At 39.8% G+C, this 15,137-nt stretch overlaps 1 protein-coding gene across 1 annotated transcript in view; it reads right to left on the minus strand.

The window, feature by feature from the left end:
• Window positions 1–15,137, minus strand: part of cntfr (ciliary neurotrophic factor receptor) — a 228,881-nt gene that overhangs the window by 136,197 nt on the left and 77,547 nt on the right. Inside the window, exon 3 of the mRNA XM_067574320.1 lies at window positions 2,778–2,859. Within this exon, the coding sequence (XP_067430421.1) occupies window positions 2,778–2,859 (82 nt within the window). The remainder of the gene's footprint in view (window positions 1–2,777; window positions 2,860–15,137) is intronic.

A 15,137-nucleotide genomic window follows, 5' to 3' on the forward strand; every position in this document is an offset into this window, starting at 1 on the left:
CTATACAATCGACATCACACACGAACACACACACACACACATAGGAACACATAACTACACACAAAGACAGTGTGTGCCTTCCTCTGCATGTGCATTTTGTACAAATTGAGTCAGACCTAACAAGAGAGTTCATCCCCCCTTCTGTCCCTCTTTTATGACTATGTGTGTGTGTGGGTGCACATACATTACTGTGTATGTGTGTGTGTGTGTTTGTGTGTGTGTGTTTCAAACACTCTGCCAAGTGGGGCATACCACAGGGAATCCTGTCAATCAAACTGGTTACCAATTTGTCAGAGAAACAAGGCACTTTCCAAGACGGACAGATGTGTACATGTGTGTCTTCGTGTAAGTATAAGGGTGTGTATATGTATATGTGCGTGTGTGTGTGTGCATGATACTTGTGAGTGCAAACCAGTCATACTGTTGCATGTATGCAGTTATGCATGTGGGTTATGATGTCTTTGCATATACAGGCATGTGTGTGTTTTACAGTACTTGTGTGTGTGCATAGGTATGTGCCTGTGGCAGCTGATTCTATGTAGTGTGAACAACAAAGGCAAGTGATAGACAGTGACAGCTAGACTACAGTGGTAACACACACACACACATAGACACACACAGTTTTTCTCAAAGACTGAAGTGACAGGTCTCTTTCTTCTATTCATGTTATTCATTCCTCCCTTTATCCGTATCTGTTATCCCCTTAAGTGTTGCCTTTTCACCTTTTTTTTCTCTTTACTTTTACCTTACTTTCTTTTGCTTTTCTGAACAGCAAACAAGAAAAAAGGCTGATCAGTACAAAATAGCTCAATCTTGATCCAGCAATGAAGTCAAATAATGTGTTGTAAAAATATATTTTTTTTAAAAGAAATAAGGAAAATACAATAAGGAAAAATAAATCCTGTTGTAAGTGATAGTAAAATAGTTCTCACAGCTGTTTTCACCTTCTGCACATACAGATTTGTTTGGGGTACAGCTGTCATTTTTTTCTCCATGCTTTATCCCATCCCATCAAACACCAATTGTTATTCCTACTGACTTTCACTCCCAATCTGTTTGTTTCCGTTTGCCTTCCATCATTTCTCAATTTCCTAGATTTCTCCCCATCTTCATTGATTTCTCCTTTCTGTTTTTCTTTCCATCTCACTCTTTCACCTACCTTCTCTGCTGCTTTCACCTAATCCCCAAAGACAACATTCCTATTTCCTAAGCCACTTCTGCTCTGTTTATGGAAGTGTGTGCCTCTGTCTTTGTGTGTGTGTGTGTGTGTGTGTATGTGTGTGTGTGTGTGTATGCGCATGACCCTCGTGACAGTGATGTGCGTCACTGGGGACTTATTGACTTCCTTAGACTCTTTCTTTGGGTCAGCTGACTTCAACAGACAGACCTCATTGGCTAATAAACCAAGACCACTCTTCACTAAAAGTCAAGTGACAAATTGACTCCCCTGTTAAACACACACACACACACACACACACCGTGTACATACACGGTCATACATCTTGCGTGAATTCTCCGAAGAGCAGTCTCTGCATTATGTAGGGATTCTCTGTTTCTCTTTTCCTCTTTCATTCTCGCTCCAAACCTTGGTACACAAATCATTTGAAACATGCTCATGATCATGAGTTGATCTGACTGGCTTCTTTGTTGAGCCCTTATTTGTTATGGAGGTAGCCCGGGTAATGTGGCCAAAATATCAGCACCAAGCAGTTAGGGATGACAGCTGATTTGGTCTGTTATTATTTCCCTGTTTGTGAGTGAGGAGAAGAGAATTCCACCTACGCTTTCTCACAGTATACAATTTTCCTTTCACTGCCGTGCCTTTGACCTCACAGCAAATAAGAAGCTACCGTCGCTGGCCGACTGACACGCAGCAGAATCACAGCTAACATATAGAAACACACAGCAAATCTTACCCTAACTCCACAAGTGGCCGACTAAATCACAATGAAAACAAACTTAGCCATTGTTTTCTCAAGCAGCATTAAAGGCGCAGTGTGTAGAATTTAGTGGCATCTAGTGGAACGGACTTGGAAGAAACGGAATATAATATTCATAATTATGTTTTCATTAGTGTACAATCCCATGAAAATAGGAATGGTTGTGTTTTCGTTACTTTAGAATGAGCCCTTTATATCTACATAAGGAGTGGGTCCTCTTCCACCATAGTGCGCCGCCATGTTTCTACCGTAGCCCAGAACGGGCAAACCAAACACTGGCTCTAGAGAGGGCCTTCACGTTTTTCGCATTTAGGTTTTCAGTGTTTTCAGTTGGTTGTATTCTGCAACCTCACCGCTAGATGCCGCTAAATCCTACACACTGCTCCTTTAAATCCAGTTAATGCAAAAACGCCTTTCGTATGTATTGACAGCAACATATTATAAAAGCAGAAACCATTCAATTACAACAGAAAGAAGACGACTTGAGCATGGAATAGATTACATTATCAATTAATTATTTAAGTAGAAGGAGTTAAGAGAGGTTGACAAAATTAGAGCAAAGTAGACTACACTCATAGTAGAGCATCAGTTGCACCAAACAGAGTAATGTATCAAAGATGGCAAGAGAGGAAAGCAGAATTAAAACAGAAAGTAAAAGCAAGACATAACAGAGCCAAGTTTAGTAGCCTAAAGGAAAGTGGAGTCAAGCAGTAGTAACAGTGGTTGTAGAGTAATTGAAATAAGAGACTAAGGTTGACCACACAAGAAAGAGTAGGCCCCAGTAGAGAAGAGTAATAGACTAAAGAATTAGAAGAAGAGGATAAAATGCATACTCACCAAGCTGACTGCGTCTCTGAGCGTAGGCTACCACCACTGCGGCCAGAACTACACAGCACAAAGATGTCACAAGGTTTGCCATCTGTAGACACACACACAGCAAAGTCATCAGCGTGAGCACGTGCGGGAGACAGAGAACCGGCGAGTGAGTGTGTCCGCCTGTCGTCCTGATTGACTGACAGACCCATAGACGCCTACAACACCATGTAAGAGATGGAGAGATAGCTGCTTCCTGCCCTCTCTCTCTCTCTCTGTATCTCTCAGTGTCTCTCTATCTCCTCTCACTCTTGTGGTCCCTTAGGTGGCCTTTTCTCTCTCTGTTGTTGCTTCCTCCTTATTTGTCAAACTACCATTTTTTTTTCAAATAGCAATTCCTTTCTTTACTTCTCTGACTGTTATCCTTTTCCCTGTATAACATTTGTCTCTCTCTTTCTCTTTATTTCTCTCTCTCTCTTTCTGTTCATCAGCCTAATGGGTCCATCCTCTCTGGGATGGGCTATGACCAGCAGCTCTTAAAGGTATAGCACACCATGAACAAACACACGGCTGTCATAGTAAACAACAGTGCTTCATGGGCATCACTTTTCCTTGTTGTTGTTTCCCAAATTAAAACAAAACAAAACAAAACAAAAAAACACTCTCTGCTTTTATTTCTCATACTTTCATGCTTTTGTCTCTTCATCTTTTATTTCCCTGTTTTACAGTCCATTGCTCATTCTTTCTCTATTTTCTCTCTCTTTAAACATTCGTTCCCTTTTCTATTTAAAAAGGAATAATTTCGCAAAGTTCAATAATTAGCTTTTGTTCAGAGAATGAGATGAGATATGAATCTTAGATCAATCAAAAATCTGCTCTGTCTAAAGTTTAAAAAAAAAAATGCCTTCCAACAACTACAAAGCATTTTTATTTAGACGTGCTTATTTGCTTGTTAATGAACAGAAATTGAAAAACATCCAATTTGTCATTTTAGCTCTTTGAATACTTGTGTGCTAGAGCTGTGTCTTATCCATCCACCCAGTACATGTATGAAGCGCTATAGGACAGGTTGCCAGATACAGTTGGTGAGCACAGGTTTTGGTTTTAGTCTCTGTACAAACCTGGCAACAGTCACAGCCCTTAAAATTGTTTACGACTTAAAAACACATGATATTTGTTAATTAGTCAGCTTCAGAGATGATCCCTTCAGAGAAACTGCCTTTTTTGCTTCCCCTCTTCCACTAAGAGGTGAAAGGTCAGAGATCAGCTTCATCAGAACGACACCACTGGAGCTTGTATAGGGATTCACCATCCAGTCGAAGGACACTTGAGCGGGGCGGATGCCTGCCAACAAGGGGGCTTGAACCCAGATACTTCCAAGAAAATGTGGCCTCCCTCTTCTCTCTGTGCACCTCCTCATCTCATCTCTCTGCAGGTTGTTTTTTTTTTTTCTTCCTCTTTTTGCCTCTGTGCCGTACACTGAGGAGAGATAGTTGGCTCTCTTACAGACAGAGGTTGTCTAAGGGTCTGCTTGCTGCTGAGACTTGCGGTGAGTAAGGTGTGTGTGTCTGCATGTGGAGAACAGAGTGAGCGCTCTAAATAGAGGCAAAGAAAGGAAAAGTGAATTTCCTTGTTCTTCTCATGCAAGACTCCAGCTGTTACAAACCACTGTCATCTCCCATTACCTTGTGCTCTTAGCTTCAGCTATTTTTTTCTTCTCTCTTACTCCTTCTCCTCTTGATTCTCTTTTCCACTTCTCTTTTACCATCTCACTCTGTCTTTTTCACTCTCTTCAGTAGACACAGCGTGTATCACTCTGTTATATCCCTCACTCCTTCTATCTCTCTTTGTAAAGGTTCAATAGGAACACCACTACATCATGTTTAAGCATCTAAGAAATAAGGAAACATATCTGGAAGTATTGCTGAGTGACGTTCAAGAACATGAAAAAGCTTTTACAGTCTGACTGAAATGTCAGAAGGCAATAAAACAGTCAAAGACATTAAACACACTTGGGAATGTTTCCATGAGCGACCAAACTAATGGTGTTTAAAAAAAGAAAAGCTTTTATATTCAAACAGCTTATTACAGTAAAGAATAAAGAAAGCTTTTCTGAAACAGAAAAACTAATTGTCTTAATTTCGTTTTCTTGCTGTCAAAGCAACGCAAAGTAGATAGGAGGAGGTTTTTGTTAGCCTATGTGAAATTATTAAGATAATGGCAATGAAGAAGTTTCCTGCCACACATATTTTCAGAAATATCTGAAAAATCTAAAGAAAAGCTGCTCTTACCCACACAAGAGACAGAGCAGAACAAAAATGTTCCTCTGTTCGGGATGGGGCCATAAATAAACAGATGAACTGGGAAATGCACTCGCCATCTTCTACCATAAGTACAATACATCCGTCACCATGGATACTAATACAGTAGATGCATTCCTCACCGAGCTCCGTGTTATATTGTGTGCTGCAAATGCACAGCTTCCATGACAAGCAAACAAACATAAGTGGTATGTTTGTTTACAAAGAAAAGGTCCTGAGTGCTCAGAAGTTCAAACAAGTATGATGAACGTGCTCTTTGGTAGGAAAGGGAGGGAAACACAAAAGTTCAAAAAAGAAGGTCCAAGCATAGACTGTAAAATAACGGATGTAGCCACCGTGCCGTCAGCCATTGGTTTGTGGACTCGCTCTTCCTGTATCCAGTTCTCCTCATACATCCATGGTTTTCAAGTCTCGAGTTTGGCATTTTGACCGTTGCCATCTTGGATTTTTGGAGCCAAAAGTTTTGAGAAGTGAACATAATCCTAGTGTTAGCTGCTAGCTTGGTTAGCACGGTGCATTTATAGTCTATGATTAACTGTGGTAATGCTAATGCAAATTTTCGCTAACGAAAAACGGACTTAATACAATTAAAACAAAATGCACTTACCAGAAAAACTGAACATCTGACTCCATAGAGAGTCTTTTAGTACAATCAAACGCTGAACATGACTTTTTTAGGCGGCCAAAATCTTACAATTAACTTTCATGAACTGAAAACACACTGAAATAGCAACAGCTACAGTTATGCCTAAACTCTGTGAATCTGTCGTAACGTCATGCTTATGTTACGTAACCAACGTTATCACCGTGGTAGCCACTTGTCAACCACAACATAGCCACGCCCTAAAGCATAACCTGCTTTAGCATCAAATTTAAATGAAATGGGACCATCATTCACAAAATGAACTCATAAACTCATTATGAAACTGTTTACTGAGGTAGTGAGAATTAGGGTCATATTCTCATAGACTTCTATACAATCAGCTTCTTTTTTGAACCAGTGGAGTCGCCCCCTGATGGCCATTAGAAAGAATGCAGGTTTAAGGCACTTCCGCATTGGCCTCAATTTTCAGACCCTGAACTACTTCCTTGGGTCCAAGGCACTCTTCTAGCAAAAAAGTTTAAAGGCCTTTATTCGTTACCCATCTCTATTTTTAACATGCACAAGTATTGGCTATGTTTTCACCATGAAATAGCCATCTGAATAAAGGCTTTAAACTTTTTGCCAGAGGAGTGCCTCAGACCTTTCTTCTTTTTTGAATGTGTATTTGTTTACTTTTTGGAAGCTTGCATAATTATTAGCTTATGGGTTTTTATTTTAACTTCACAATATGTTTTGTGATTTGGAAATTATTACTTTTCCTGGGAAAACTGTAATTTCCTGGCATAAATTTAGAACTGGCAGTGATCAAACAGAAAGTGTTTATTGTACATTTTTTTTTTGTTTTTTTTTAATGTACACTAGATTATGTGGTAATATTTCAAGTATAACAACAATTCAGTTGTGCAAGTACACTATCTCTGAGGTGGAAACAACAAAATGTTGACCGTACAAAATAATTTTAATCCTCTGTTTTTCAGCATCCTCCTCCCAGTTTTAATAGGTTTACGAGTGTCTGAGTGAATTATTATTTTTATTTATTTATTTGCATGCAGTGACACAGGAAGGAACACGTGTTGTATGTAGCTATTTTGCCCTTTTGTTTCGGCTGTTTAAGGCACGGGAGCAATGTTGTTGGATGTTTAGTTGTAACATTTGTGCTGTCTTCTGCACTTGCCGCTCCACCTGTTGAATCCTTTGCATAGTTTAAAAATTTTGCACTTTGCGTCATTTTCTTATTTTAACTTTGACCTGTAACAGTAGTTTAGCATGGCAGCTTTAAGTCACTTCATTTAACCATAACGTAGTGCTACTGAGGTTTAGAGAGGGCATCTTTGTTTCATCACAAACGGTCAACACACAGGTGCACAAATGCTAACAATCCTGGGTCCCTGCAGGTATTTTTTACAGGACGAGGGAGAATATTTCTGTTAAAATGCATGTGAAATACTGCAATCTCAATTTCCAGTCTTCAGCTCTATGTGACATTTGGCCTTGAAGAGGCAGGTTTTTGACTTTTCAATATATGAAAAGCCTTTGTGACTTTAAAAGGCTGAGAAAGTAACTGAAGGTTTGCATGTATGCATGTCACTGGGAGAAAGATTGTGGGTTTTGTGTTTGTGTGTGTGTGCCTGCTTGTATGTGTATGAGTGATTGGCAGCTCATATGTATTTCATCAGAGCAGATATTCAGGAGAGTGACAGGGGGTGAAATTAAAATTGCTTCCCTTGTCAGATCATCACAATTCCCATCTCTGCTCTTCATTTTCTAAGTGCTGGTTTGCCCATCAAAATCCAAATGGTGTGTGTCTGCATGTGTGAATGCATTTAGGATTGTCTGCGTGCTCTCAAATGCTCTATATGTGTGTGTGTGTATGTGTGTGTGTACTTGAAACTGTGGGGGTATTTAGCCCGTCTGTAAGCAAACAATACAGTTTTGAAATCTGACAGCTTCAGATCGCTCACATAATGACAGCCCACGGGCGGTTAGCACTGCAATCACACAAACTCAATACAGACCCTCCTCCCTTTATCCATCCATCCATCCCTCCCCTGACCCTCCCATTTATTACCTTCTTCTTCTCCTTCCCTTCTTCCATATTTATTTATTCATTTCTTATTGGAGGGGAAAGGGCTGAATAGGCGTGATTCTTTTGGCTGCTTAATTAAAATATATAATTCATTGCTGCGTCAAATGATTTTGCCTCTGCGTCTTTGTGGAGTCCGATTTGGGAACATTTGCATTTAAATTGGAAAGCCAGGAGGGAAATACACTAGGCGGGCCGAGGTGTGTGTGTGTGTCTGTGTGAAGATAGAAGGCATCCTTCTCTTAAAAGAAATGCACAAATATGGGTACACTCCTTCTTTCTTTGGTCTTCTTTTACTCAAAATGTGAAAAAGTGAGAAATCAAACAGATACATTGCTTGTCCAAAATGGAAAACTTGGAACTTTGTCCGTTACTATGACAACTTTCTGTCCGCTAACAGTCATATGTTCAGTCATTAAATTTCAGTGGCCTCTTCTTGTTCTGTAATACTAATTTAAGCCACATTTTCGTGAAGGTATCAATCAAAACACACACATACACTTTCATTCTCTCTCCCCTCCTCTCTCTGCAAAAACAAAACGGCCAAATTCCCCCTGTCAGCGAGCTGTCAGAAATAAGAATAGTTCATTACAAATGTGTCTGCAGAGAATATAAAGACAAGCATTCTCCTGGGTAATAAATGAGCTCTCTGATTTATAGCAAGAGAAGAGTTTACAGCCCTCAGGAACTTCAACCAACGCTATCAAATTTACAAGAGAAACTAACAATAGATGACTTGAATTATTGTTCATCAGGCCATCAGCAGGAAACTGTTTTCTTTCAAAGTGACGTATCCATCATGTGAAAAAAAAAAAAAGATACCTGCTCTGACAATATTTTGACAGCACAAAGTATAATTATAAAACGTTTAAAGGTTACAGGCATCTATCTTATTTAGTCGTTCCTTCGGGGTACGCAATGAATTGAGATTTATGGATTGTACAAGCAATTAAAGACTATATGATGCTGAGACAGTGGTGCATTATCCTGCTGGGATGTATCTGGAGGCTGGCTGTGTGTCTGGCACCACAGACCACATTAAAAGTCTGTAAAATCACACCTTTCCCTGCCGGCTTGCTTTATATACTGACTCACAGCGACACAACTCACCATCTGGAGGACTAGGCTCCGCACATAAACAGGAAGGAATGCCTAATATAGCAGCAAGGGAGAGCGCAAAACAGGCAGCCAAACAACTCTTTTCTTGTAACTAAAATGTAGAGCTAAAGGATATTCCCTGTAAATCCTAAAGTTTTTAAAAGATACACAGAGTCATGAAAGAGTGTCAAATGATGGAGATTCAACAGGAAAACTTTCCTAAGACAAGGAGAAAGACTGACTTCAGATACTTTCAGGGAGAATATTCTAATTTCATCATCATCAAAAGTAAAACCTTGGAACTCGGAGGTAAGGCATCCTGTCCAGGGGGTACACTTGTACATCAAAAGGATCCTCACAGTAGAAATAAGACCCCTGTACTGTGCACCACTCTACTCTTACTTTTGACACCTTAGGGCAATGATACACATGCAATTCTTTCCAAGGTGATGCAGACAAGCATTGTTTTTTCAGTTCACAATGAGATCTCTACCAAATGAAGGGGAAAAAAATGACTTACTGCTCAAAATTCTGGTTTAAAAAAGGTTATACTGTACATTGTCCTAAGACTGCAGCTTGGAATTAAGTTGTACAGTAGTGGGTATGACATAAAACTCCCTCAGTATGTATTTATCTGCATTAATACTGGTGAAATTCATTTACAGCAGTAAAAGAATCAAAAGCAAAAACTGCACTTTTTGAATTGAATGGGAAATGCAAAAAAAAAAATGCACTTTTAGAAAAGTTCTTCCAAAAGTTGCTGAAGCTGTAAATAACAACCAAAGTTCTTTTTAATGATGAAAAGTTTCATCACAAAATGAAAAAAAAAAAAAAAAAAATTATCTGCACACCTGAATGTGTGACAGGTGCATCTGAGCACAACTTGAATAAAAATGAGAAAACTCCTGCACACTGTCTCGCTCCTGAAGTGTCATAAATACTGTGAAAATGCCAGCAGTAAGAGAAACATTGTGCAGGAGATTTTTCATCATTACTCTTGTTTAGGTAATCAATAAAAAAGAGGAACTTAACTTTTGCTCAGAAAAATCAACAAATTCAAAGCAGTCTTTTTTGTAGCACTTAAGAACTTAATTAACATATATTTCAGCTGTAAACTAGCTGACAGGTGTTTCTTCATATAGAATTCAAGCATTAATTACCTCAGATGTTAATGAGTTCACTGTCCCTGTGACCCTGATGACCATAATGACAGGAAAAAATGGATTTATGGCACCTCATCCATTCATAACTGTCCCGAGGATTATCTTTTTTGACCAAACACACACACACACACACACATTTACACACATACACAAACACATAATCACCTAACTGTTGCCACTGTAACCTTTAATGTCATGCTCTGTATCCAATAATACAACTTCCTCATTCCCATAATGCTTTGCTTTGCTTGGCAACACTAATTCTCTCATCAATCATACAGGATTGCTGCAGATTACCCACAAGCGCTGAGGCGGAAGGGGGTGGGGGGGTGGGAGGGGGTGGGGTGGGGTTCGAGCCCAATAGTGTAGCTGCTGGCATTTTGGGTACAGCACGCGCGCACACACACACACACACGTGCATACACATGTACACACACACACAGTGATGTGCACAGTTGGCATTTGGTGCGAAGTGTTGATAGCTGGATGGCTGTGACCTTTTTCACAGTCGTTCTTTCTATAATTGCTCGCTAAAGACAACGTCAATCGTGTTTCAAGAGGTAGCAGGGGTCGAGTCCATAAACACACATGCATACGCTCTCTCATGCATGTGCCTGTGGATGGCAGCACTAGGCTCTGAGTGATAAATTCAGCCATTGATCACATGTGACTGCTCTCAGCTGGCTGAGATTTAGAGGACCTGAAGACGTCAGCTACTATGTATCATGTATCCTACAGCACTGCTGCTGCTGCTGCTGCTGCGGTGGTGGAAGTCCCACATCACATAGCTGCAGTATCTAGCATGTGTTAGTTTTACATAAACAGCCAGTACATAAACTGTATATCTCATGGGGCGGTGGTATGAGCTCATCCTGGGCAGTTACTGTCTCTAATAATCTTTGTGTACTGGGTTGAATTCAAACCTAATATTATTAAACGTATTAGACTCAATCTGGAGGCTGTCTGTGCAAAAACAGCTGAAACTTGATACATTATTGGGACTCATCATGCTTGTGTCAGGTAGATGATCTCTGATGTGCATGTATGTGTGCAGATTGTGTGGATTTGTTTTGCAATTTGAGCATAACTATGTGTGTGTATATATATGTGTGTGTGTGTGTGTGTGTGTGTGTGTGTGTAAGAGAGAGTGTTTTTGTCTCCACCCAGCCATCTGGACCTCCTTGTGTGTGTAGAAGCAGATTTAGGTGGTTAGAAAGATCTGGAAAAACACAGTGTTACCTCCAGCCCTCTCACCTCTGAACTCTATAAGTGTATCAAAGCTACGAAAACAGAGCACTTTGTGTGACTGTGTGTGTGTGTCTGTGTGTGATTGAGCGTGTGTGTGTCAGCATTCTTAAGGCCTATAAGGCTTTGAATGATGGGTGTAGACTCCCATTTGTGAACAAGGAGCCTCCAGGAGCTGCGTAGCATGTGTGTGTGTGTGTGCGTGTATGAGGGAGAGTGTGATGTACGGGCTGTGATGTTCTGAACAGAGGTGTTTTTACAGGGAGTTAATCAGAACCAGAGCTGAGGCCCTGCCCACAGTGGATGAAACGTGCACGCACGCGCACACACACACACACACACACACACACTGCCCTACCTTTCCCAAATTCAATACTACTGGTCTGCAGTTAACCACATTCGTTCTGCTGTGATACACAAATTGATAAACACGTCAAAGTATCATTTTAAATGATCTAATAGTATTGTTACTAACAGATGACATTGCTTTTGCCTTTCCTACTCATTTATGATTTTTTGATTATGTTATTAATTAATCCATCATTAATCATTTCCTAAAAAAAAAAAAAGATCAGTTTCAAACTGCTTGCTCTTCATGTTTTCCTCCACATGAGGTGTGTAGTCTCTGAGTCTACTACAGAACGTGCTGCATTGCATCATATGTTATCTGATTGATGACCGATAAACACTCTTTGCCTTTACAAGAAGAATTTAACGGGTGCCACGGGAGCATGGCTGATAATGTAGAATCTTCGGGAATAAAGAACATAAATTGAGTGACCGTGAGGGACAATGACTGTATTCTGTCACTAATTCACTGTCACAAGAAAGCTACAGTCCACTACATCTCTATTATTTCCATTTCCGCCCTAAGGTGGAAAGGAGAAACACACTGTAGCCATGGAATCACAATCCATTCACCAGCACAGAATCAGAGTTCAACTCAGTGGCACAATACTGATATTTAACATCTAAGACTCTCTCTGAGGAGCTGAATAATGAGCTCTGCACCAGCCAAAGTTCCAGCATTCCTTGCTGGAACTGCTATGAGGGCTTTTTGTCCTCCAAAACCAGTTGATGTTATATGGGGAATAATGGCCTATTCCTCTGACCAGTTTGCAGGCCAGCCTCTTTTTGACATGACTGAACATACTGAAGTATTTCCTCCTCCATCACTGCAGTGCAAAGATACCACGTGTTGATGGTTGAAATCCAGTTAGCTGGAGAATGAACAGTGGTTGGCACGGTTGCCTTGCAACGCTGGAAACTGAGATTTAAGACATTGAAAAGGTGCATAGAACACATTTTTGGTAACGGCGACACCAAGAAGAAGTTCTAAAACCACAGAACCACAACAGCCAAAGCAAATACAGACCTGAATTGACCCTTTTCCCTTTTTCAGAGAAAATCCATCACCACAAAAAGATAATGTGATTTTGACAACAAATAAGAGGATGTCAATGACCACTCTGACACCTGTCTAACTGCAAGGTAAAGTGATATAAAGTATGCCTTATTTCTAGTTCATAATAAAAAGTACTGCGGGTGTGGTCTGTAAAAGACAGTAATCTCAGTTTGCATAATGTTTACAGGTAATTGTTACAAATCACTTCACCCATGTGTTAAACATTAGTCCAGATGTAATTTTTTAAGATTCAAATATGCAAGAATTCGAAAGCAAGACAGATTTTTGAAGAACTGTGTTTTAGTATTCAGTTTATTTTGCCGATCTATTCACGATTTCTTTCAAATGTATCCCACTGTTTGTCCACAACATATTAGCCCAGCAGCATCTTCTCATAATGGAATATCTGGATTTACTTTTTTTTCCACACAAACTAGAGGTTATTGATCTCGCACATTGGCTGCAGTGTGATTTTAAGTGAGACAGACAGAAAAAAAGGAAGATTGAGAAAGAAGAAGTCTGTGATGTAAAGAGAGACTGAAAGGACAGACGGAAAGTGAAAGATAGACAAGAAAAAAAAAGACATAAGAGCACAGAACTGAGAGACGAAAACAAATTTTCCTTCTGTTTTATTGCAGTGGTGTGTAAATGTGTGTGTGTGTTTGTGCATGAAGGCAAGCCTGAGTGTTTCCCTGCATGTGTTGGAAACTAAAACACTATGTTTACTCAACCTGTTTGCCAAGCTTCTTCAGTAAATATAGCAGTTACAGTAGCAGCATAGACTGGGCTCACACACACACACACACACACACACAAACACGCACTCACACACACACACACACACAATCACACACACATACACCACACAAATACTATGTATTCATCTGTCCACTGGTTTTTACCACAGGAGGCTATTTGTAGAGTTGATTCCTATGGCCTTCGTGTGGGTCTGTCTATTAGCTGGGTGGCCCTTTGGGTGGCAAATGCACACACATATAGACATAAACTGTAAACACACACAAAAACACACACACACACAAAATGTATAAAACTGCCAGACAGATGCAAGAATGCATATGCATGCACACTAAGACAAACGTAGTATAAGTTATGGATAAATATGCACACAAACAAACATGCACTATAAACTGTTTATGCACATTCACACACATTCACACACACATACTTACATACAAAAACACATGAGCTGTAAGTTGGGTGGCCAAGAACCTCAGTAACCAGATAAACACACTAACTATATTGGAGCATTCACTAAAGTACAGTTAAGTGTCTGTTGCCTCTCTCTGAGCAAATACGTGACTGAAATAGTCTTGTGTATGTGTGTGTGTGTGTGTGTGTGTGTGTTCAAGGTCATTTCCATCTTTGGCTAAGCTTGATACAAAAGTACTCAAGAAAATGAGAGTAATGAGTATTGTGCTTGTTTATGTTGTGCAGTTCTTATTTTTTATGCCTTCTGTAAATAAATTATACCCAGAGTTTATTATAATATTCTACCAAGAACACACACATTTGAAACCCACTAAAAGTAATTCATTAAGAAGGGAATGGAACAAATATTTAAATATTCTCAAAACACAGATGCATGTGCTTCTTTATTTAGCAGTCACTAGGCTAGACAGAACTCTTTATATTTAAATGTTGGTCTTTATATTAAAATGCTGGCATATTTACCATATTTGCTGACTTCCAGCAGCTTGGGAGGCAACGTAAACAAACCACGGAACAAACTACAGTAATAGGATTTCACTACTTTTTCTTGTACTTTACTTGAAATGTCCACCTCTTAGATACATCCCTACATGTTGGAGCTGAAATCCGATCCGAAATATGAGAGTGGACAAAGCAAACAGCACTTGGGAAATCCTTAGCAACGACCTTAGCAACAAAGGCTACGGAACAGATGGTTGTTTATGGGCGACGAGCCACCGTCAGCTCGTCAGCAAGGTAGAAAAAGACGTTGCAAATGAGTTGTTCAGAGCAAGTTGAAGCCTTTTGAATTGCAGGGAGCATTCCTACACATGTTGACCATGTTTAACCTACATATCCAAAATCATAAGAGTATATAAATAACAGAAAACCACAAAAAGCATAATATGTCCCCTTTAAGAGAAGTGGAGTGACACCAATTTTACACAACAGGTCTTGGGGAGTATTTTTGCATATATGTATTAAAATAATAATAATAAAAAGAAAAGTTGTTCAAAGCCTTTTGTGGCTCCAGAGAGAGCTGATATCTGAAATCTGATAAACTACCTCGAGTGATGTCACTTGGGGCTGAAGCCTCTCTGCTTGAGGCTAGCAGCTGGAGGCTACATTAGCCACTCCTACCATAACACAACCGAATCTATGATCAAACTGTCTGTTTAGGATCGATCACATACATGATGGAGAAATGGAGGGAAAGGCATGACATATGATTAAACTGGAATTGCACCCCAGACCGT

Source organism: Thunnus thynnus, chromosome 19 (genome assembly GCF_963924715.1).
Source record: "Thunnus thynnus chromosome 19, fThuThy2.1, whole genome shotgun sequence".
NCBI classification, from domain to species: domain Eukaryota; kingdom Metazoa; phylum Chordata; class Actinopteri; order Scombriformes; family Scombridae; genus Thunnus; species Thunnus thynnus.